At 39.9% G+C, this 24,872-nt stretch overlaps 2 protein-coding genes and 1 long non-coding RNA gene across 5 annotated transcripts; 2 read left to right on the forward strand and 1 right to left on the reverse strand.

Moving 5' to 3' along the window:
• Positions 1-29: 29 nt before the first annotated feature.
• On the reverse strand, positions 30-20,022 carry LOC108109087 (heterogeneous nuclear ribonucleoprotein K homolog). Of its 2 annotated transcripts, none has more exons than XM_017217455.1 (9): positions 19,828-20,022; positions 11,308-11,414; positions 11,162-11,218; positions 9,399-9,442; positions 8,466-8,538; positions 8,305-8,400; positions 1,290-2,216; positions 1,061-1,230; positions 30-433 (listed from the first exon to the last, which is right to left on the reverse strand). In XM_017217455.1, exons 2-9 carry the CDS (start codon positions 11,401-11,403, stop codon positions 403-405), a joined length of 1,494 nt encoding a protein of 497 aa, XP_017072944.1. In that variant the 5' UTR covers positions 11,404-11,414; positions 19,828-20,022; the 3' UTR covers positions 30-402. The 2 variants fall into 2 exon arrangements, with proteins under 2 accessions (XP_017072944.1, XP_017072945.1); XM_017217456.1 differs by having other exon boundaries at positions 1,036-1,230.
• Positions 20,023-20,519: 497 nt separating this feature from the next.
• Positions 20,520-21,382, forward strand: LOC108108971. Its single transcript, XM_017217227.1, has 4 exons — positions 20,520-20,686; positions 20,743-20,955; positions 21,016-21,130; positions 21,193-21,382. The coding sequence occupies exons 1-4, from the start codon at positions 20,580-20,582 to the stop codon at positions 21,331-21,333; spliced, it is 576 nt and encodes a 191-aa protein (XP_017072716.1). The 5' UTR covers positions 20,520-20,579; the 3' UTR covers positions 21,334-21,382.
• Positions 21,383-23,416: 2,034 nt separating this feature from the next.
• LOC108108968 lies at positions 23,417-24,751 on the forward strand. 2 transcript variants are annotated; one of them, XR_001772501.2, is made up of 4 exons: positions 23,417-23,876; positions 24,069-24,233; positions 24,306-24,449; positions 24,530-24,751. It is a non-coding gene; the product is annotated as an uncharacterized LOC108108968 (long non-coding RNA). The 2 variants fall into 2 exon arrangements; XR_001772500.2 differs by having other exon boundaries at positions 23,417-24,233.
• The last annotated feature ends 121 nt before the right edge of the window (positions 24,752-24,872 follow it).

The raw sequence follows: 24,872 nt of genomic DNA on the forward strand, positions 1-24,872 counted from the left end.
CCCCCGCCCTAATGCAAACTTCCGATGGATCAAGTTTATGTATACTTTATTTGTTCATTCTTCTTATCATACAGAGTTTTAAGGTTGACTTTCCCCCAAATATAGCAAACTGGTGGCGGGGGCAAATGAGGGGGCTGATGGGAGGGGTCGATTCTGTTCCAGTTTCTCATTCATTTGGGGCTTCTTTTCACTTAAAGTTAGAGAAGAAATACATAAATTTCTTTCGTATTTGGAGGATGCTCTCTCTCACCCTGGGCTCTCGGCGCCCAGTTCTTCTTTTTTAGTAGATTTAAATTTAAACGTGAAACGCAGCACTTCTCGATGGTTATTGTATTTGTTTTTGTTATTGTAGTTGCCGATAGTGTTGCTATTGCTGTTGTAGCTGTTCAAGTTGTTGCCCACTTAAATGTTTCGCCTGCCATTCTCGTGTACGCTGCAATGAGAGGAGTCGGCAGAAGGATGGCAGCAAGCCAAAGGAAAACATAATTAATGAACTTTTTAATGAACAGCAGATACAGCTGAATGAATGTGGGTGGATTGGGTGGTGTGTCTGTTGGTGGGAAGGTTGGATGAAGGATTTCGTTTTGGTGGGAATAGTTTTATTCGCGATGGATGGAGGTATGAGGGTAATCGAGCTTAGATGCGAGAATGAAGAACCGTGACACTTTTAGTGAAGGAGTTCAGTGTTTTTTAGTCTTATTGGTTAACCATCGTTAGAATGCAGAGCACAGGTGCACGCCGTAAGAAGACAAGGGATTTATTGTTATTACCAAAGACCAAACAACAAAATCACTAGTCTTCCATACGGAATGCACTCCCAGGAGAGCCAATCGGTTAGTTATTGTTGAGTTTTGGATGGAGTTACTAGATCAAGCACTTATCTTAACACTTGGGATGCAAACCACATACACACACCGTTTTCCATATTAATCACACGAGCTGGTTTTTCCCGGGGCTAGGTGGTTGGGGTTTTCGAAATGTTGTTGTTAGAGTGTTATGTGCGGGGAGGTTAGTTAAATGAGAAGGGGTGCATACTTTTTATTCTGATTGCGACACCAACCTCTGTTGCAGCAGATACTGGGCCATTTGTATTTGCTTTGGAGTGCCCGAGATGGTGATGATCCGATCGTTCGAGTTGGGCAGGGGCTCGTCGATGGTGATGTATGCACTGGATTCGTTGCGAATGCGGCGGATGCGACCGCCTCCCTTGCCAATGATGGCACCAGCCAGCTAAAATTTACAAAACATAGTTAGTATAAACTTTACAAGATCAATATTTCTTAACCCACCTCTTTCGGAATGGTGACCTGTGTGCTGTTGTTGGGATCATGGCCCTGTGGCACATTCGCGGCAGCATTTGGACTGCCATTCGGACCACCGTTAGCACCGCCAGCATTGAAGCCACCAGCTCCATTAGCACCTCCCAGAGATCCGATGCCGCCGTTGTTAGCACTGCCGCTCAGTCCGTTGCCCAAACCGCCGGGTCCACCAGGACTCTGTCCAAAGCTGCTCAAGCTGGGTAGGCTACTGGTGCCGCCTTGGTTCTGGCTGAAACTTCCCAGGCTTGGCAGGTTATTACTGCCCTGGGTCTGGCCAAAGTTGCCGGAGTTACCGCCAAAATCGCTGGGTCCACCTCCGAAACCGTTGTTGCCAAAGCTGCCACCACCGAATGGTCCTCCGGCTCCACCGCCAAAGCTGTTACCGGCAAATCCTCCGGCACCGCCACCGTTGTTGCCAAAACCATCTACATCGCCGCCTCCACCGTTGGCCCACGGGTTAATGAACGGATTGTCGCGCTGTCCCATTCCAGCACCCGAAGCAGCTCCGCCAGCAGCGCCGCCAAAACGATCAGCTCCGCCACGACCGCCGGCGTTTCCACGTGCTCCACCAGCATTGAATCCGCCTCCATTGCCACCGGCTGCTCCACCGGCAGCACCACCAGCTCCTCCTCCGCCGTTACGATTATTTCCCCTTTGACTGGGTCGGGTGCTTCCGCTTCCGGTTCCATAGCCGCCATACTCATCCGCGTAGACGCGGTCAAAGTTCATGGGATCATAGTTGTGTATGGCTCCCTTGATGGGAGTATCCCGGGTGAGAGTGATCACCTCGCGCACTGCATCGATGACCTGGCTCTGTTTGCCCACAGTCTGCACCACGCGGTCTGTGCTCTGAGGCGCCACATTCGAGAAGACCTTCAGAAAGCGGCAGCCGATGCGCTGTAAAAAGGAATCAATAAATAAATTAGTTTTACTTTTTTTAAATATTAATAAGTACAATTTTCTAGAATCTAATTTAATTCCCTTTCTTCTATTTCTAAGAAACATGTTCTTTGATTAACTATCGATTCCTAGAAAATCGACTGGAAAAGTCTTGGGAATAGAACTGAAAGTAATTTCTCATGGTTGCCATTTTGAAAACCTACTGTGTAGTCCGACCTTTGGCCAAGTGCCTGTGTTTTCCCAGAAATTAGAACAAAAGGACACACACCGAGCATGGTAAATCCTGGTCAAGGTCCATTGAAAGCCGAGTCTAAATCAATTTGGCCATGACACTGCCCCTGGGTCCTGACCCGAAACTCATCGCGATTGTGTGTGTCCTGCATCCTGACACAGCGGGCAATGGCTCCTAATCAGCATGAAGCCATGACAGCAGATGTTGGATTTAGTTTCTACCTGCGCTGCTGCTGCACAGCGATTCGAGGCAGCTGTCTGCTCTGCATGTAAAGTGGCAGGAAGTGCTTGCCCCCTATCTGATATCCTCTCCGATATCTCCAGCTCCTCCCGCCTTCCTTTTCCCTGTCTGCGGCGGAAGTGTAAATGGGAAATTCGATAGCCACTTAAGAGGGGACGAACAAGAGGCTCGCACTGATTTCCGAGTTTAAGAGTGTGTGTGTGTGTATGAGTGAGCGAGTTTGTGTTTGGAGGCCCGCTTCCGCTTCATATCCCCCTTTGTTTCCTCTGGGGACCTCTGCTCGTCATCATTGTCCCCTGTCGCCTGCCTGCGTTTCCCATTTTTATATGTGTGCCTGCTTGCCCGCTTGATGATTGCATCATTCCTAAGCCCATTGCGTGCTGTGTGAGAGTGGTGTGGCAATGACCAAAGGCTGCGTCATGTAGCTCCCTCTTCCCCTGGCGACAGAACTCGTTGCGTGTGCTCCAGACAACAATGGCGACATCAAAATTCTGAAGTATACCCCCCGATCCCTCTCCGACAACACTTTGGCCCACAAATGGGGCCTGCTCAATGGCCAGGGGAAAAGCGTTGAGTCACACAGTTGTATGTGTGTGTGTGTGTAGTATAAACACACACAGGATAAAGTTCCATGTCAGTGGTCGGTCAGTGAATCAAAAATTATTAAATTTAAACATGACAACACAGACGGTTGTATCTGCCAAAGTTTATAGCTAGCTCTGTGTGTGCGTGTGGCTCTCGAAATGTAGCATACTTTTGGTCTCCTCACGAAATGCGAATATTATGTAAAAAGCTAAACTAATGGCTCAGCTATAAACTCACTCCACAACATAAACATTCATTATTTTAATATTTTTTGGCGCCCAACAGGGTTCACTATAGAATATCCCAAAGCTGAGGCTTTGTAGAATAGTTGAATATTTTGGGTAGAACTCGTTTTAAAGGCTGCGAGCTATTATTATTAGGTGTTAGTTTTATTTCACCAGTTATTTTAAAAAATATTCTTAGTTTTATCGTGTATGTTATATGTTTTAAATCTCACTTTGTTGTATACCTTTTAAACTATTCACTTTAAACGCGCACATTATCACACTTTATATTTCTGGCTTTAGTTTTATATATACTCGTATTTATTTTTAATTTTGTAGTTTTTGGCCTGCGAGTTTAAGGACTCGAGATGCGAGAGTAGAAGTAGAAACAGGAGCAAGAGCAGGAGCCCGAGGACCGTTCCCGACCAGCGCCAATGTCGAAGTAATTGGGTTCAACGATTGCCAGTTGCCATGTAAGGAGAAGAAGACGCAGGCAGAGAGAAAAAATGAAAACACTCGCACACAGACACAGAAGAGCCATGAAAGGAAGAATGGAATATACACAGAAGTACACGCACACACAGGCAGCGGCAGAGGCAGAGGCAGAAAAGCCTCTCTGCTTTTACTCTTCGTCCTGCGGCTCCGGGCCTTTGTTGTCGTTGTGTGTGTGTGTGTCACGGCAGGCCAAAAAGGAAACGCAGGCTGCTGGGACAGCTGCTGCTCAGCTCCCGCTGGCAGCGAAACGGAACCGGTGTATTTTTCAGCTCTCTTCATTTCGACAAAAAAAAAACTAGAAAGGAAACTATCTAAGGCAACATGAACATTGCATACCCTTCTGCTTGGTTATGTACCTACTTTTCCATATATTTTATTTCTAGGGAATTTAAAATTTAAAAGATCAGTTGGGGTATAATATAAAGGGATCCCCAAAAAACATTTTGATAATGCTTTTCGTAGTCCAAAATATATCCTTTAAATCGTTACAAACTCATCACCAAAACTGTAGCACCCTTTCCTGCAGTATAAAAAGTTTAATATTTTTTTTTTTGCAAAAACGCATGCGCAGATGGGAAAAAATAAATAAAACGAAAGCAAATGTTATGAGCATAATCCAACAACAACAACACTACATAACTCTATACATATATGTGTGTGTGTGAGCATGTTGGCAAGTTGTGAGAGGAAATAAGGGCAACCATTAAACTACAAATCGCCTACGATTGGTATGCAAAAAAAATACAACAAAAAATGGAATCAAATCATAGATGCAGCTTCCACTATATTCAGGAAACTATTCCATTAAAGGATTTCAGCGGGCTTAGTAATGCGCTTAAGATCTGCTAGAAGATGAGTATGCAGATAGAGAACGCTCCTCGAGAGGAGAGCTGCAAATGGCAATCAAAATTCACTTACGACAACTGCAATTAAAAAACTTTCACATTCTTATGCACACACGGAAACCCGAGCAAAACCAACAGAGGAAACAAACTTAATTGGAGTACAGCTCGTTCTTCACCGTAAGGATAAACTTCACCACGTATGAGTTACGTATGTCTATCCAGTTTTTAAGTTAAGTTTTAACTTTAATTACATTTTAAATCTTACCAAAGAAACGGCAAGAATTTAATACAAAATGAATACTTCACATTTTTGTGTATTTCTGTTGGTGTCATGCCTGTAAGTTGGAAGGGAAAAACTATTGGGAGCATGTTGAGCACCCAAAGAGCTGTCAAGGATGCGGCAAACAAGGCGGAAGGAAGCATCAAACTACTAATTTGATGCTGAGCACACCAGCGAAAAATGAACCGGATATTGACGAAATTCCACTGCTTTCCTCTCTCTCCTTGCGCCCCACAAAAGTTCCCTCTATAAACTTATTAATCAAATGATCAAAGGGAGCCATCCCAAACCCAAGCTAGCTACGAAAAAAAAAAACACAAAAATTATCAGGAAACCAGATGTCGCTGGCAGGACTCGTCGTTCGCCTCAGCTGCCGCAAAATCCAAGGAATGCCTACGAAAAGGGTGCCTTTTCTTAACATTTTCTTAGAGCTATTTCAAGGTTGTGGTAGGTAGGTACTCCCATTTAATGTTATTATATTTTAAATTGAATTTCATTAAAAGGAAGTTGAATTTAAAGGTCTTAATTAGAAACATTTTCTGGCAATAGCTTAAGACAGGCATAGACAGATCATAGAGAATATATATTTAATTAGGCCTAAGAGGTCTGTTTAATAATCTGAAGTTAATGTTTATGTTTCTAATCCAACTCGAATCAATGAGAAAGAAGCACCCTGTATCCCTATATCCCCATGATGAGTGGTATGTTATACGTGTGTAGGTAGCACCTGTTTGGCATTCATTAAGACGAACAGCAAGCAACAAATGTAAGCCGCAGGCAGCAAGACGATAGCAGGGCAAGGCAGGCAGGCAAGAGGGCTGGAACAAAAGCCAATGGCACGCTCAATCCTCAAATGCATTTTAGGGCATTTTGGATTTACGCACACGCACACACACAATGGATGACGGCTGCAGGATCAGCCTGGCTGACTGGCTGCCTGGTGGAGTCGAAGTAGAAGCAGCTGTCGCTCATTATTATAAGACCCTGACAGATGCCTCTCCTGCCTCCTTGGCACAGGACAACATTTTAATGGGCAGCAACATGAAACACGAAACAGTTGTCTATGAACCGTGGGGATATATATATGTTTAAATATAGACAAAAATATATATATTTGAAACACATGTCCGAACAATGCGACAATTTTGGAGCTCCTTTTGGGGGGGGAAACGTCATAAAAATAATCTAAGCCAAACGAAATGCAACTTAGTTCACACAAAAGAATTTACCTAGCTGCTGAGCTTCCTTTGAGAAACGAAGAAAATATAAAGATAGATTTAAGTACGGCCAAGTAATTATGATAACCCCAAGCGTTGAGCCAAGGAAAACCGGCTTTGACAGAAAGTCAGAGCGGGAAACGGCAGAAGGATGAAGCCAAATGGCCCAGCGAAAGGAAAGGAAACAGCTGCTTGCAGGGCCAGTTGGTGCCACTGCCTATGTTGTTCTTGTGGCCGCAACAAAGAAGACAGTAAAGTAACGAGGACGACTTCCTTTTTCCAGCCAAGAAAAGGGACCAACCAAAAAAAAGAAAAAGGTAAAAATGCAAAAGACGACAAGACAAACAAACACATGCTAGTGGGCAAGACGAGGCAAGATGAGAATTCTGGTCCATTCTGATCATCTGCTGTGACCATCAAAGCGGTAGACGGCAGCTGCAAGGATACTGCTGCTGGGCTGCGAGTCTCGTCTAAGAAATTCATAATAACAAAACAGCAACTCAAGCAACGGAAAGGAGGGCAAGATGCTGTACGAATATATAGACGTAAGCTTTTTGTTTGCCGCCGCGGACTTGTTGACCTCCATAAAAAACAGCGCCGCAGCGGAAAAATATGAATATGCAAGAGATCTGAGCATAAAAGTGAGAAGGAGGAGCTGGGTTGCCACCGCATTATGTGCGCATTCAGGCACCTTCATTCCAAGGCAGGGCATCATACCAATTAAAATGCAGCCCCACTCATCGCTAATTAATGAGCCAGGCCGAATTGCACCTGGAAGGACACGCGATGCAGGTGCTAGGGAACCCGAGAGTTTGCCAATTGATTCACTCGAGCGCATCCCACACTTCTGATACGACCCCAATCCTGCACAGCAGCCTCACATTGCGAATTGCGCAATTGAAAAGCGTTTGGCGTGTCGTCCTGGATCCATTTTCAAACCCTGTCCCTACCCCGCCTGCCCTTGCCCTCAGCACCATCACCTGCCATCATTCGAAATATGCCGGTGAAGAGGCTGCTGGCAAAGTGACAAGTGCGTTATGAAAGCCTTGGCACAGACGTCAGCAACAGATTCCCCAACTGAACGCCATACCAAACCGTCCTCTCATCGATGAAAATGCATTCTACTGTCGCTGCCAGGGAGCAAGGAACTGTGCGGTGCCCGGAGGCGGTGGAGTTGGAGGCCAGGACAAACGCACAGCACAACGTAACTCGTACAAAGTTTTCGATTTAACCAAGCGCAAAGTTATGTTGACGGGTTTCAGCTTCACGTGACTGCCGCAACCGTTCGGGATCGTCAAAAACATGTCACAAATTCCCACTAACTATGCGGGCTTCCTCACGTCCTGACCTGCATCTCCTCCTTCTTGAATATATATATCTATATACCCCCTACCTCTCTCGTTACCACTATTCGGTCATAATAAGCCCAATTAAGTTAGCCTTCATTCGTCATGGCTGGCTGGCGATGTCAGTTGACCGCAGGACACTGGCATAATATGGGATGGATAGTCGTGTGAACGACGCACATGCAAAGACCCAACTGGGAATTACATCAGAAATAGCGGAAATACTTGAGCTAAATATGTAATCAGCAAGAGCCTTGGGAGCGAGGACATCAATATGTGACAGGTCTAGCTATGTCATGTCCCTTTTCTGTCTATCGTCGGCTGTTGTTCTTTCCCACAACAAAGTCATATGCTGACCCCAATTTAATAATTATTACATCTATAATTAGCTAGCTATAACATTAAGGATATTACCAATAAATGAGGGAAGTACTACAACGCATTTAAACTATATTCTTTACTTTTAAAGGCAAACTAATACATATCAAGTAACCAGTGATCAGTAATATCAACCTCTTTACTACAACAACCTTGCTCTATATGGACGACTTAGTTAGATTATATTAGCTTATTGAACCCTAAAACTAATCTATGGAAATGGAATTCCACTTAGTTACTCACATCGCGTATCTCCTTGATCTTTTGTCCACCTTTGCCAATAACGCAGCCGGCCAAGCTCTGGTGGATGAGTAGACGCACATCAAAGTCCTCATCGCGCTGGACATGAAAGAAGGTGGTATCAATATCAGAGATCACACTTTTAATGCCCACAAAGTACTTACCTCTTCAAAGTATTTCAGCATTTCGGTGATTATCTCCAAAGTGGACTCGATATCCGCCGATATTTGGATGGTTCTGTTCGAGCGGTTAAACGTGCATAGAAATTGTTTTGTTTTTTTATAGTGAGTGTTGGCGAAAAAAAGAGAAAGAAGTGAGGGGAAAAACGCATATTAGAATCGAACATAAACTGGAAATTATTTAAGGTCTAGACATTGTGTTTTCTTGTATTTTTCTATTTATTTTCGGGGACCATTGAACAAACTTTGGTAGAGATTTTCGGTGAGATAAAGAGAGAGAGATAGAGAGAACAAGAGGGCGGCGAGCAAGTGAGATTCTGTCCCTGTTGCCATGTATCAAAACAACAACAATACCACACAAGGACACACAAGACGCTTGCTGGGATTTCGATATGGACAAATGGATGATCTCAGGCCAGCAGATCGGCTCTTGGATCTCATGGCTCATGGCTGATTAAAGAGTTCGGTGAAAAGTACCTTAGGCCGTGCATTTTGGGTTTTGGGTTAATAGGGTGGTAGTACTTGCGGTGCATTTCGGATTAGTATGCGATTTTGGGATTAGGATTATAGCCAGTCGGAGAGAGCGAGATCAAGAGACCGAGCGAGCTAGTTAAACTGTGGCAAGCTTGGCTGCAAAAACTACTACAGATACAGAGAGATCGGGACACCTAGTGCCTGTTTAAGGGAAAGGACACATCACAATGTTTATGTAATATATATATATATTTATAGATGGGTACAACTAGCGCATACAGGACATACAGAGAGTTCTAGATGGGCTAAGGCTATGAAGCACGAGTCCCACTCGGTTCGGGTGCCTCTAGAGTCCACACAATATACGAGTATAGGATATGCATTGGAGAGATGCGGTTATAATCTAGTAATTGGTAAAAGGTTAAAGATTTTTTTGTGGTTTACCGTTCGGGGCCTTGGGAATCGTCGACAGACACAGTGGCTTTATACTGTGCCGCACATTATTCACACATTTTTGGAGACACGGGCGGGCAGGCAGGCGGGCGGTTGATGGGCGGGCGGGCGTTCGGTATCGGTTTCGGTTTTCGGTCGATGGGCGGGCGGGCAATCAGACAGGCGGGCGGGCGGTTGGTCGATGGACAGGCGATTTAGTATAAGTTTTTCGTTTTTTTTTTTTCGGTTGATTGATTCGCCGTTTTCATTTTCATATATATTTGATATAGAAAGGTAATTCACACACAGGGAGGGGGAGGGCACCCACACAGATACAAACCCATATGGCACATATGGAAATGGGGATTCGTACGCGTATATATACAGATTTTAGAATATATATATATATAGGCGTTTAAAGCCAAATTTTTGTAGCATAGTGCACGGCAACAGGGGGTGCAATTCGATTCGGGTTCGGGTTCGAGTTCAAGTTTCGACATCGGGCCAGGCCAGTTTCAGTTTCAGATACGGATACATAGATAGATATATATATATATAGATCCGAGGTTACCCAGTACCCGGGTGGGGACATATAGACCAGACCAGAGACCATGGACCAGCGGTGCAGAGTGATGGTGCGGGCGGGCGGGCGATTTTGTTTGGTTGGTTTGAGGTTCGGTTCGATTCGATTCGATCGATAAAGTTCGGTTCGATTCAGATGAGCGGTTGAAGATTTTTGTTGGACGTGCGAACCGACGACAGTTTTGATTTTATTTTTTTGGTTTGTTCAAATCGAAATCAAAATCGATTTATTGGTTACATATGGGGTGTACGCAAGAATAGAGAGAGAGAAGAGAGAGAGAGAGAAAATTGTTCATTTAGTTAAAAGGTTAATTAGCGGTGTAAATTTATCGTTTTTTATTATTATTTTCATTTTTGTTTTCTTATTTGGTTATATAAAAAACTGAATTTTTGTCCTGGTTTTGATTAAATAAAGCGCCTGTAGTATATATTACATATTGCATTCAAGCATCATCGATTAGATTCTCCTACTAAATGGTTTGCTTTTCTTAAATTTTCCTTCTTTTCATTTTTGAGTAACGAGTAACGAAACGATAAATAAAGAGAAACAGAGATTCGAAAAACGGTAGCCAAAACAGAGAAAGTGAGAGATAGTATGAGAGATAGATAGAGCGTTAGCTGAGTGCAAGGACCCGAGTTAGTGAAAAGCGTGTTGATAGTCGATTTGATTTTGGGTTTCTCGAGGACCTCCGCCTACATAGAGACTACAGATCGAGAGAAAGATATAGTGAGGAAGTGATATATATATATATATATAGAGAGAGAGAGAGAGTAAGAGAGAAGGGGAAATTGGGGACCAGGGACCAGACCGAGACACAAGACAGGGTTCTCTTTGGATTCGGTGTTGGTTTTGGTTTTTGGGGATTTTCCCAGCTCTTAGTTTCGAGCTGGAGAATTGGACGGCTTCCAGAGACAAAGTCGAGAGAATTGAGATAGAGGTGGAGAGATAGGGAGACAGAGTTCGCTAGAGAGACACACAATAACAGAGGCAGACGCTTTCGGGATTCACTGGGGACATGGATTCGATTTGGTTATATTTTTTTTTTCGCTTTTAAGTTTCTAATTTGTGGTGCAACAAATAAAACATAATTGTAAATAATACTAGACGCTTCAATAGTGAATTATGCAATTTGATTGTCTATCTTTTCTTTTTTCATTTTGATGACAATGGGGTTTATGTGATTATATAGTACCTGAGTCCTCATCTTCTGAATGTGCTGTCCTCCCTTGCCAATCACAGCGCCGGCAATCTGTGAATTAAAACAAAACAAATAACAGTTTGCGGTTTGTTAATTATTGGTATTAAATATCTATAACTAATTATAGGTAAAACACTTACACTGCTGGGTATCAGTATGCGTACGGTCTCCTCGTTGCGGCGGTTGCGCTTCTGGTCCTGTGGTCCCTCCCCTGCATCGTTCATTTCACGCTTCATTCTCAGTCTCTCTGCAATCGAAAGGCGGTATACGGAATTTGATTAATCTGCCAATTGTTTAGCCAACTATGTTGATCTTTGGCCAGTTTCAGTTCAACTGACACATAATATCAAACTGTCGCTGCCTCGAGCCAGAAAACTCTCGGCAGCTGCAAAACGTTGTGGGTCGAATAGAGCTGTCAGCTTAGCTAGCTAACTGACTTAGATATATTTTAAGTTTTAATTTAAAAGCCAAAAATATGCTGTTAAATCTATAGAGAGCCTTCTTAAGATACTATAATATTCTAAAAGATAGCTTTAAGTGTTAAATAGTTTAATTATTTTTAGTTTAACTGTGATTTGGTTTGGTCAAGAATTTGTAGGATCTCATTCTCTATAAAGCGTACTTCTATCCACTTTTCATATTCTAATAATTCCCCAAAATATTTTAAGATATTATTGTTATTTTACACAACATATTATATCAAAACCACCAAATACTAGCTATTTTGTGATTTCCTTTTAAAAACCTGACATCACTGACGATTAGATTCAGAGAAGGCATGAGGTGAGTCGCAGGTTTGTTGTCGTTGTTTGCCCACCGCAATTGAATAACAATTTAATTCAGTTTCCATTTCAGAGCTAAGCTCTGAGCTCTGAGCCGATCCGATCTGGTTCGTGCCGCAGCTGCACTTGACTGCGATTCATCTCCGAGACCCGCGTTGCACTTCCAATCTGGGTGGCATCAATCATCAAGTATACGCCCTGTGCCCCACAAGCACAAGCCCAGTAAGCGGAAATGCCATACAACCAACGCTCAAACGATATAAAATTTCTATAAAAATATTCTTGTATTGCACTGCATATATATGATATATATATATGATTTATATATGTTGGCATAATTTAGCCAGCCAGCATGTGCAATAACAATGCAAAATATAACGAAAAATTATAAATTTATAGAAAGGGAGCCCGTCCGGGGCAATGGGTGAGAGTTTGATACAACTATGGTCGGCCTTTGTATGGATCACTCTGCCCACAACTATAACATGAAATCCCTCATTTTTTCCAGGCACTTCAGGTTTTCTGATACCCTAAAGGGGAGTGTAGTTAAGCTTGTAAAAATAGCTTATACTGGTTTTTACTGATTGGTTCAGTGAGTTAAGTAACTGAAGTTAAATGAACTGTCTATGTTTTCGGATTCAACATTATTAAAACTATAATCTTTTGAAATGCAAACCTCTAGAATTACATTAAACATAAGGACTATTTCCTTAAAAAGAGTATCATAAACGTCACCTACTAAAAACCCGTCCAGCTTTTGTTTTATTTTCCATGGTTTCACATGTCAAAACGTCAATTGCCCAAGCTGCTGTAGCTGCTGTGGCTGCTGTTAAGTTGTCAAAAATCTGTTCGATATAACAATGAGCCAGCAGCAGCGACGGAAGATTAAATGAATTTTTTCGAGGGCCCAAAAGAGGAGGCTCTAAAATGGACTCGGCTTGAAGTTGAAATTGAAATTGTCGAGCGATGAAGTACAGGTAGTGTGTCTGCGTGGGAAGAGCTTAAAGAAAGGGTAGCCACCTTCGATTCGGAGTTCCCAAGGTCTTTAGATGGTGATGCAATTATAATTGCTAGAATTTGTCATTTTTTCGTGAGCTCTATTCTGTGTGTGAGTTAATTGGATTTTGAGAGGTAAATTCTGGGAAGGAAAAACTCATCTGCCTTGAAGTTCTTAATAGAGTTTAGCAGCATCACGGCTTAAAACTGTTTTAAAATATTTTAGTGCTTTTTTGTATCACCAATTTACCTTTTAATTTTATGTTATAAACTATCACAAAGTTTCACTAATTTGATTATTTTTGGCCAAGTTATATCTTATAGATTCTCTTTTCACATTCACAGACTTCTGCCAGTTACATAACACCAGGGCTCTGAGGATCCAACCCAAAAGGCAAGAGCAAGTGCAGAAAGCACCTCCCGAGAGTCCTGTACAAAAACTAATGAATACAATTTATGAAAACTGGGGCTATTTATACCGGAAAAGCCATATATTTAATGCCCATGGGCTGACCAATCGGAAGCTATAGGATCGGTATATGGTCAGCGGAAATCGTCGGCCAATAGAAATCGTACAAATCAAGTGACAATACCAAAAACAGGGGAAGTTACCACTTTTGGACACCGGATGCTAGGCAACCAGGATAATTGTACTGGATTGACCATAACAGAAGCTCTATAGAATAGATAAGTTCCTATATACGAACTGTGAGGGCGCGAATACCCTATATATGGTTATACCATATACCTACCATATCATGGAAGGAAAGTGCAGTTTCGTATTGAAACTTTACATATGTGAAATATGGATTCATTATATAAAACTAAGTCCTCCTCTCTACTAACCCCAACCGAGGGATACGTGTATATACTATATAGACCCACAAATTGTATAGTCATTTTCCTATGGGTTTGTGTGCGGGGCTGGGTAATGAATTTTAAGTTCGACATTAGACTAATAACCGACAGGGGCTTTGAAAAGGGCACAAGAACTGCAGTTTTCTTCCAGTCATATATGCATTTTCGATGGAGCTTCGATGGTTCAGCTGATGTTTTCACATTATGCATATTTCAGAGGCAGAATAAACGGATCATCAAAGGAGCTAGCTGGCGTTGAAGTTGAGGCAAAAAGAGGCGGTAACCCGTTTGTCTAAGATAGCAAATCGTTTAACTATTGATAGAGCAATTGCCATATACAGTCCTCCCTCGACTAAATGCCTGTGAAATGCAACAAATTGCGCTGACCTGGACAAATATCATTAAGGGGGTTGGGCCTGGCCGATGACGTGGCATTAGACGGGGCACTTAATATACCACAAGGTTCCTCTGACGGCCATGCATTATTCAGGCAAATTGCAATAATTTTAAAACTCCACAGTCCTTTTTCAAGATGAACTCCCCCAAGACATGTGTCTGTTCAAGAAAAAAAACAGAATGTGGCCACCAAATCAAACAACTAATGAAATTTTGGGAGTATTAACAGCCGTTCCCAACGGGTTGGTAAACTAATTATAGGGTAATTTCTGTCTCAAAGTGCTTAGGCCAATAAAAATTGGAAACCCTTAGACCGGAAGAAGAGCACTTCAAAAATGGAAATGGCCAGAAGATTGCTTCCGTCTTTATCAGCACCTTTTGATTGCAGTTTGTTTGTGGTCAGATGAACGATAGAAGAACTTTTTCCAGCTTCCCAGGCGGCAGGACTGCAAGTGCGACAGCACTGGGAAACAAAAAGAAAGGCGAAAGGAAGGAGAAAGTTAGCAGGCTGCTCGCATTCCTGAAAGTGACATAAATGACAGGTAAGCAATTATGTGAAAATCATTTGATTGCTGTCCACATCCTGTTCAAATAGCTTTTGACAGCGCACACGCGTCCACCCGTCCAACCACCTCTCAACCCAAAAACCCAAAAGCCCACCCACCGCTCCATCCATCCGCCAGGAACCACAACAACAATAAAGGACAATAATTTAAGTTGGTCGGCCAGGTGAACGCTTGAAACTTTTTTTTCCCGTTTTTTGTTTTTTGTTTTTGTGCATGTATCCCCTTAGGCCAATACACTAATACGCAGGTGGGCTGGCTGACCACAAAAACGCAAACACAACAACTACAACTACAATGGCGGGAAGGAAAAACGAAATACAGGCCAGAGGGGGTGGCGGAGGGGAAGGGGCGTCGAAAGGGTAACAGTTGGAGAGTTTATGTCCAGCGAGACGTGGCAAGCCACATGAAAACGCGGTTTGTGGCTACCCACCAAAAGCGAAAAAAAAAACACGAAAGAATGTTAATATTTTAACATGCTGAATATTGTATACCCTTGATGATGTAAGAAAGAATGTTTTGGACAAAAATTATGTCATAAAAACGTTTTTACTACAAAGTGCCATCGGGAGAAGCTAGAAGTTGGGTTTTTTGTTATAAAATGTTTTTTAAATTAAATTAAATTAAGAATGAATATATTCTCCTTCGTTTTTAAGTTCTCAATGACTTTAAAACTGTGTAAAAGACAGCGTTACGCCATGAAGGTGTTTTAAATCAAGATGCTGTATATAAAACAGAAACGTATTATTTGGGTGATATTTATTAAAGTGGAAAGCAAAGTATAGATTTAAAGAATTCGTTCCTCATAATTGATACACCTATTTATATTTCGAATAATACTAGTGTAGAGAAGATTGATGTTGTTCTGGAGTATAAACACTTTATAGAGATAGAAATGCTTTTACCCGAATACAATATACCCTTTTTGTAAAAGTTGAAGAGTATGATGGCCACTTGTGTCCTCTTTGTTTTCTTCTCTATAACTGCTTTTTCTTTTTTGAATAAGAAAGAATAAGAAAAGATAGAAAAGCATGCCTGATAACAAAGTGTCATCTGCATCCACCTAGCATCGTCCTTCCATCTGCGATCATTGGTTCGATGCAATTGTCCCAAACAAATCTCAAGTACTTTGGCAACTGCCAATAAACAATTCATGGGGGAAATCACAAAAAATAAACCAAAGTGAAAGGATGCAACATCGCAATGGGAATATTTTTCCATTTGATATGGAAATATTTATCCTATTAATAAGCTTTCAAAATAAATTGTTTAATTAAGCAAAACAAGCAATATAAATTTCCCATTTCCTTTTGTGCTGGTAATATTTAATTTAAAGAAATTTCGTTTTAACAGTCGTGTCACGTTTGTATCTGTCACGTGTGTCTGTTCACGCCTAAAGCTGCCGCTGCTGATTCCCCCTACCACCTGCCATGCTTTTTGCCAGGCGTAATTGGGCGGTGGGTGTATGCGTTTCAACTCTATAATTTAGCGGAAAAACAGCTAATGGACGTCATGTCTAACCAAAAAGAAAGAAAAGAAAAAAAATGCCTGCGCAACCAGAGGAAGGAATCAGGTTGAGGATATGGCCACAAAAGTTGGGGTCCACAGAGCGGAAATGCATACAATTGACAATTCTCATCGCCCTCGCGCTGCGTGTATATGTGTATTTGTATCTGTATCTGTATGTCCTGTTTGTGTTTTGTGGCCTCTGTCCACTTCAAGGCTTTTATGGACATGTCAGCGTGCTTAGCGAGCAGCAGTCCCACCAACTTCTCCCATCGCGTGTGCCTCTAAAAATCGGAAAGAGGCTTCTGGGGTTGGGGCAATAATGGGGAGTTCAGCTGGTCCCTGCGCTAATAACTAATGTGCTTATGGCGTGTGCCATGTAGTGGTTGCTGCTGCTCTGCTCCTCTATCCTGGTTGTATTCTATTCTGTTCTATTCTAGTCCATTCTATACTGTCGTTCTGTTGTGCTCTCTCGACCAACTTCCACAGTCTGATTACTATAGTTCGACTTGTCTTTGGGCGGTACACGGAGAGAAATGGTTGTCAATAATATTAAAATGTTTAATTTCATATGATATGGTATAACATTAACTAATAGACTGATTTTATTTGTCTTTTTGATATATGATTTTATCTTCAGATATCTCTGATTTCATTAACATTTAACATTTGCAAACCTGTTAGTATCGATCTCTATTGATAAATGTCATTTAGATGGTTTATAAAATCAAATCAAAGGATTTCAACCATTTCTCCCAGTGTTCACTACCACCTCTCTATCAGGCAACCCCTAAAGTTGTTGCATTATTAAAAGGCTTCGATTGAAAAGTACTTTTTCCTAGTTCCCTTACCATTTCCAAGCCCAACTTCATTCTTCATCCTTCACTTTACTGCTTCGGCCTTATCTATTGCTGGGTTTGTCAACTGCATCTCTCGACAATCCATCGTTAGCTAATTAATTGGAAATATAAGAATTGCTTCGCAGCAATACAAATGCCCGTCATGGTTTGAAAATCAATAAAACTAGCTGCGAATACGAAACGTGTTTGAAGTGCCGTTTGCGATTTGCATAAAAATATTGGCGCTTCTTCTTTACAGCATTTTTCGTCTGTCATTCGAGACAAAAGCCATCGAAAATCATTGAGTGGAACATGTTTTGCGAATGCCTTTGGGTTGAGAGAAGAGAGATTACCATCGGATGGGGCTTGTGAGGTCAGAAAATAAATAAACATTTCACTGGACGACAACCAGCATAGTTAACCCATATAAATAAGTTCTCTAAATCCACCTAAATGCGGGCCAAGTTAACCGAGATTGTTACTGGTTGGGTATTTGTATCAGAAACAGAACATAGATTCATGTGGGAAATCAACAACATCAAAGCGACCTACATCCGCCAGCCAATTGCTGTACAATTGCAGCTTTACAATGCTATTTTTTATTTATTATTTATTTCATTTGCCCATGTAAGGATGAACGCAAAAAAGCTAATAAAAACAAAACAACAACACACAGAGGATAGGAAGTACAAAATAAATGCATCGAAATATAGGCCGAATCATATGAGAAACAGCAATAGAAATTGAATATTCGATTTTTTCGCTTTTTGGCATCTTGATCTGAGTGAACCGAAAAGCAAACATAGCGATACTTGTCATGTTTTGTTTTTAACGATGACAAAATGCAAAGCTCGCTAAATAAAATGGAAAATAGAGTAATGATTATTATCATCTTCTCTAATATAAAACTATTTTTAAATGGTGAAGCTATACAAAATTGCATTCATTACATTCTAAAACAGTTTTATGCTTTATTTGCAAATACCTTGTGACAAATAAACTGTTCTCAGAATGCGTTTTTGATAATACGCAATAATATATAATTGCTTTCAATGTAGATAACAGGGCAATGCCTACATTAGACTTGCTTAAAAGAATTTTAAGTACCATATAAAATGGCAAACTACGCAGATGGCATGGCGAATGTTTAACAATTAAGACAAACGTTAGCATTATGAGTTCAAAAGTCCAAACTAAATTCTGTATATTTTATAATTCCACAGATTCAACAGCCAAAGAAATCGAATACAGGAGACCCTTTAACACTGCATGTCACTATAAATCAGATAAATAAACAAAGCCTAAAATTAAGGTGTGTCTCATACATTTTTACCAACAGAAAGACAGATGATATCGGTGTCATAGAAATTTTGACAAATGATTTTAAAAACAAATAACATAAGATTATGAAACCCCAAAAAATACTTTATAAAATATTTTTATATACTTTGCAATGGCATTTAATTGATTACTTTTTGGTCAACTAAGTTGTTCTGTACAGCATTTACGTGAGAATTCAGTTCAATGTCAATGAACGCGCGCAAATAGCCGCGAAATATCTTTGGTATTGCTTCACTCGAAATAAATGCTAGAAACACGAAAATAACTCAGCCAAACAAGGCAGATAAAAGCGAATTTTTAGCACGAAACTGGAAATCCAAACAAAGACAAAGGAGAATCGTCGCAATCGCCAGCAGAAGAACGAAAAGCAAAAGTTTAGTATTAACAAATGCAGAAGAATTGCTGGGAAGATTTCAAGAACAAAAACAAAAAAGAGAGCTTCTTACTCGAAAGCTCCAAATGCCAAATGGATAAATGTTAAAGGGAGAGGGAGATGGAAAATAGGGAATATGGGCGGTAAGGAAAGTTACAAAGAGAGCGAGAGGTAAGTAAGTGGTAATGAGCTGCACCCAGCGAAAAAACAACAACAACTACTACTACAATTGACTCCTATTGAACGTCTTTTTGTTATTTGGCTCTCTCATTAGCTCTCTTTTGCCAATTTGTCTTCTTCGTTTTTTCTACCTCATCGATTGATGCTAAAAACAACAACAACAACGGGGGCCTAACTATGAATAAAATATAGGTTAGGCCTTTTCCTTATTTGTAAAATAAAACTGTTGTCGAGCATTGAACTCTCGCCGTAGCGTGGGAGTTTTGTTTTTGGAGTAACGAAACTATTTTGTTTTGATTTTATCTCTGGAAATTATAATGAAATTATATGCGCCGGCAACCGCGTGGAGTTAAAAAAGAAAAGAAAAGAGAAAAGCAGAAAATGAGAAAAACAAAACAAACGACCAAAGCGGATGAGCCAATGATAAAAACAACAACAACTTTGAGACTCTGTACTTTAAGTAAAAGCCGGCACCCGTGCGAGCGAGAAGGTGATAGAAAAAGACTGGGCGGGAGAGCGAGAGAGAGCTAGGAATATTTCTGTGCCCTGGTGGTTGTAAAGAAAAAAAAACGAAAAAAGAACTGTAAAAGTGAAGCGCCGAAGCCAAAAGAACGATTTGTGGGGTGAAGTGGGGCGGTTGGATCACACAAAAATGCGACGAAAATCGGCATGTATTGGCGAAACTTTTTCGCAGAAAATGTATTCGGAAAAACACAACACGGCCAACACACACACTAACTGTTTTTAGCCTGGTTTATTTGCCTTGCAAAATTCGCTTTTCTTTCGCGTCCCCCAGGCAAAAAAAAAAAATAGAAGAAAAACTCACCTATCGGGATGCCTTTGTTTTCTTCAGCTGCTTATATGCTGCTGCCACCAAAACTCAATCACTTAATCGACCAATTGTTATTCAACACGATTTTGTTCGCCACTTTACGCTGGCTGGTAAAATATTATTTAAAATATGTATAGCACAAACACACGAGAAGTAAAATGCACAGAAAGTTAGAGAGGAATAGCAAAATGGCGTTTCGGTCCGACATGTATCGATAGCTTACTATCGATAGACTTGACTGAAAACACGAGTTTCACACTGGCTTTACAGAATACTATTGTCATCTCGAATTTAAATACTAACAAAGAATATTTTACGCGCTTAGTTTGATCGACTTTAGTTCAACTTATTTCCTAATTTGAAACAGCTTTCTAGTTTCAAAATTTGGGTCTTAAAAAATCTGAATGGACATATATACTTTTTACATGATCAAACACCGTACTTAAAAATGCACCTACAATTTCTCAATGATAATAATAATATTTTCATACATATATAATAAAATATTTATTAATTTTCAGTTTTAGAGCGACATTATTTAATAAATTTGTTATAAATATTAATATTAATATAAATGTTATATATATGAAAAAAAAATGTTTCTAATGGGATTAAGCGTTAAATTTAAAAACTGGGCTGCCATAATAAATACCAGTTTTTGCTGATTTGGTATTTTAAGCAAATGGCAACTGACCACACTATGCAGCTAATGTTTTTGTTCTTAATTTGAAATTTATTATTAAAAGATGTTAACTGAAACCACTGAAGCTGCTTATAAACGTCACAAGGGTATTGGACCCCAGGTGAGGCAAGCCTACGATAAAGCCATTGGACAAATCTTCGCCGAGTTGAGGTAAGCAAGAGATTTACCAAAAGAGTTATCAAATTTTAAGTATTGCTTCTAATCAGCTCCTCAGATCTCGAAGAATTCAAAGTCCTTTACGAGAAGCATGAGAACTCTGATTTGGACACTGAGACTATCATAAATAGCACTCGGAGTCTGATGACAAAGGTTGTTCTCGAAATGAACCAATGTTTCTTTGAAGGCAATGATGTGGAGAACAAGCTAGCTACTCTCGAGATGCTAAAGGAACTATTTGCTCGCTATGAGGGAAAAGATTGGTTTGTCTTTGTCATAGTGTCTAGGAAACAATTTGTTTAAAGTCTTTTAAACACCCGCAGGAATGTGAATGCTGCCGCCCCTGAAGAACTTACTCGTCCGTTGCGCATGCGCAGTCTAGATTTCAGCATACACTTTATGGAGCGACAACTGGAGGCTCAGGAAAAAGAGCTTGAGGTGGGACTACTTAAAAAAAATAATTTTAAAATACAAATGTTGTTTTTACTTTTTATTTTCAGATCGCAATGGCCAAAAGCAATGCGAATCGTGAACGCCTCAAAAATGTGCAAGACGAGCGAGTGAAGTTACATGTCAAGATAGAGGAACAATTATCTCTATACCGGGAAATTAACCAAGAAATTAACAAAGAAAAGTTGTAAAACATGTAAATAAATATAAATAAGATATATAAATATTTTAGTATTACAATTAATATTAGTCTCTAGTTTTCCATATTTTCGTACTGCTTATTTTATGTTGGATAAGGTAATAAAACGAAGGAGTTTCGCATACACTATACTTACATACATATGTACATGTATGTATATATGTATGTTCATATGGGAATCGGTTCATTTTTCACTTTGTTTCATTGCCCATTGCCCATGTATTTGTAATTTTAAATACCAATCAGTTGTTTAGTATTGCGTACTATTACACACACATGCATTTGACATTTTTGCAGTGGAATTGAGTGAAACCGATTAGCCATATTTTCCTGGTATTGGTGGCCATGAGTAATAACCTCAAAAGTTGGCTAATTTTCCATATCGGCTTCTTAAATTGATTATAATTAATTGAAGTTCAAATGAATTAAATCTATTTTCAAAAGGTCCCTTAAAAAGGGAGATTGATGAATAATTGTTAGTTTGCGTGCTTTCATTATATGGATCTACTGGAATATTTGGAATTGATTGAATTAAGCCATTCTTTTCAGAATAAATTAGGCAATGAGCACTGCTAGAGCCTTGAATCTAATTTCGTTGGAATTGACTAATACCTAGCAAGGTTTCGAACAAGAACCTAATAAAATATTTTTGGTGTTTCCCAAAAGTGAGGTTATGTTTCGAGTGCTTTTAAAAAATGGAGCAGTGTTCCACACATGTATACATGTTCCACCTTACATTAGTAAAAGTGACCTAGGTGCATAAGTATATGTAGGCGTGGCCCATTTTCGCAGAATTCCAAAGGTCAAGAGGAAGTTCGCTGAAATTATTCAATTCTTTTCGGTTTCGATCGTCGACGAAGAAGGAACTTATTGCTCCTGGTAATTGTGTTATATTAAGTAATTCCAAAATGTTGGTAAGAATATTTCAAATACCTTAGGGCCAAGAACAGGTCCTATTTTTTAAGCACTGCCTACTCAAACTATTCCGGAGTCTCGCTTAATGTATTAATGTATTAAAGCCGGCGTTCGGAAAATCTTGACTCTGCACTCGTAGTTTAAAGCAAGTGATTTTATTATCTGGAAGTTTTTTTATTTAAATATTTAAGGAGGTAACGCAATTTTTGGTTTGTTTTAATAAATTGTGTTTCCTGTTTAAAATAAAGAGTATAAAATTTTCATCTTGAGTAAAGCGTTAAAAAAAGTCGGTCCTAACCTAAATAAAAAATTCGTTGAATTAATTTCTTTAAAGCTTTTTGGCAATTACATATAAAGGTAAAATAAAGTGCCTTTCTTAAAAATCAAGTGCTTAATATTGAAAGTATGATTATTAAAATAATATTTATTTACATTTAAAGCACTTTCGAATTTTTAAGATAACTCAATGGGTGTACATTTTTAAATAATTATTGTTCGAGCGTTGAGTTATTTTAAGAATTAATGTGTAAGTCGCAATAAGTGAAAATGTGTTACAAATTGTGAATTCGTCAGATATTTTTTGTTTCGTCGTATAACGCCATTTTGAAATTCTCTCCTATTCTCCACAAAAAGTTCTCCACACTTTCAAAGTTCAACTGCAGCTGCACTGCTTTATTCCCTGTAGCCATCCCGCTCTAAACTTTTGCATTCCGTTTTGTGACATTTGTTTTCCTATCTTCCAATTTTCGGGTGTCGGGATATATTCTTTGGCATTCCGATTTTGAAAGTGGTCCCGGCTGGTTGGTAGAAATCGGATAAGTTGTGGTCAACAATTTTTGGCTGTGGTTTGGGTAAATGCTGTACAATATTAACAAGTATTGCACATTCCCCAGCCTGACATTTTTGACACAGACGGCTTAAGTGAAATTTAAAATAAAATTTCTAGTATTTCGGTTCGCCTTTTGTGCAATTTTAGAGTCAATAGAAAATTGCACTTCAGACGGCCGGATGACTTGAAATACAAAACATCTTAAAATCTAGAAAACTAAGTGTTAATTTTTTGTTAATAGTTGTAGTTTTCGGCTTATAAAGTTCCAGCAGAATAAATAAATAGTTGGGAGAGAACAGAGTTGAAATTCCTAAATATTTTTAGGCCTGTGTCTGTTCAATATAATTATTTAAAAATATATTGCACACTCACCGGCCTGAAAAGATTAGGGATATTCTTTAAAAAGTGAGTGCACGTACACAAACATTTGCAGGTGGGGTTGTGGGCAAATATATTTATTTTTCAAGTTATATTGCACACTTCCCGGCCTTTAAATGTCCAGTGTTTCGACCCTAAACATCTGTGAAATCATAAAATTATATAATTTCATATTCGCTTTCTTGGGAAATACGCGCATTCCGTTATGTGCGAAAGAGATGACAGCTGACACAGTTCTTTTATTCCCTTTTGGGCTTCTTTAGAGTTGCCAGATCGGCGACTTAAGTGTAAAGAGGAATACTTTTTTTTTAAATATTTGTGCAAGTGGTAAATGTTTAATAATTGCAATTTGTGTTTAATTTATTATAGCCCTAGGCTATAACTTAATATTCCGCTCTAAATGATGCAACTATGTAGGTAATAGGGGCCTTGAGTGGAAATAAGCAAATTTAATTAGTGCGCTTGGTTGGTTGCATTTATTTTGCACGTCATTTACCGTTTTTAAGAGCCGGTGGGCAGTATGTATATATATTACGTACATATATTTTCTTTTTTTTCATGGCTGTTTAATGATGGGATGGCCATTGGTTTGGAAAACTAACAAGAGGGAACATAATGAATAATGCCCAAGCACGCGCGAAACCAAGAGGTGTGAAATTGGGCTTACGGGCGGTACTGAAGTATTCGGTTTTTTAGGAACTGGGTTCTCTTTAATGCACCAGATGACCATTAGAAGAACGGCTTGGTTTTTGGCGGAAGTTTCAAGTACCGTAAGTATATATGCCGATTATCTATAACATCTGTTGCATTTAGTCGATTTTTAACTTATATTTACTTCCCAGTCTGAGATAGATGAGAACCTGCTTGCAGTTCGTGCTGACAGCGAGGGCAATTACATAAATGTTTGTTTTGACAACAATAGCGGCTGAGCTGCAAACAAAAACCATAACAACAATAACGCCAGAGACGAGATTGCATAATTGCTTGTAAGATTTTGCTCCCACAATTTCTCATTTTTAAGTCATGAGACAAAAAAAAACTTACCGGCTGATTGTTATCTCCACAGGTGAGAGAGATGAAGAGAGATGGAGAGTGATCCTTTTACCGCAAGTTGCAGCCTCTCTCATTTCTCATTTTCGAGCTTTTTCCCTTACGAAAGCTGCGCTCTCAGAGATGCTCAATGAGAGTCAGAGCGAGTCACAGTGGGCACTTTGTTTATATTTGCGCTGCCAGGCCTATCTAAATGTATTCAAATATAACAATAAATTGTAATATAGCACTTTCGTAATTGTCGGCTTTTATTTATGCACTGTGAACAGCCAGCGGCTAGCTAGCGCCTTTGCCTATTCCTCTGACCACGCTCTAATGCGCCATGAGAGGTGGTTTCTTAGCTAGTTTATAGCTTGAAC

The sequence above is a fragment of the Drosophila eugracilis genome, unplaced genomic scaffold, assembly GCF_018153835.1.
Source record: "Drosophila eugracilis isolate 14026-0451.02 unplaced genomic scaffold, ASM1815383v1 contig_1765, whole genome shotgun sequence".
Lineage (NCBI taxonomy): Eukaryota > Metazoa > Arthropoda > Insecta > Diptera > Drosophilidae > Drosophila > Drosophila eugracilis.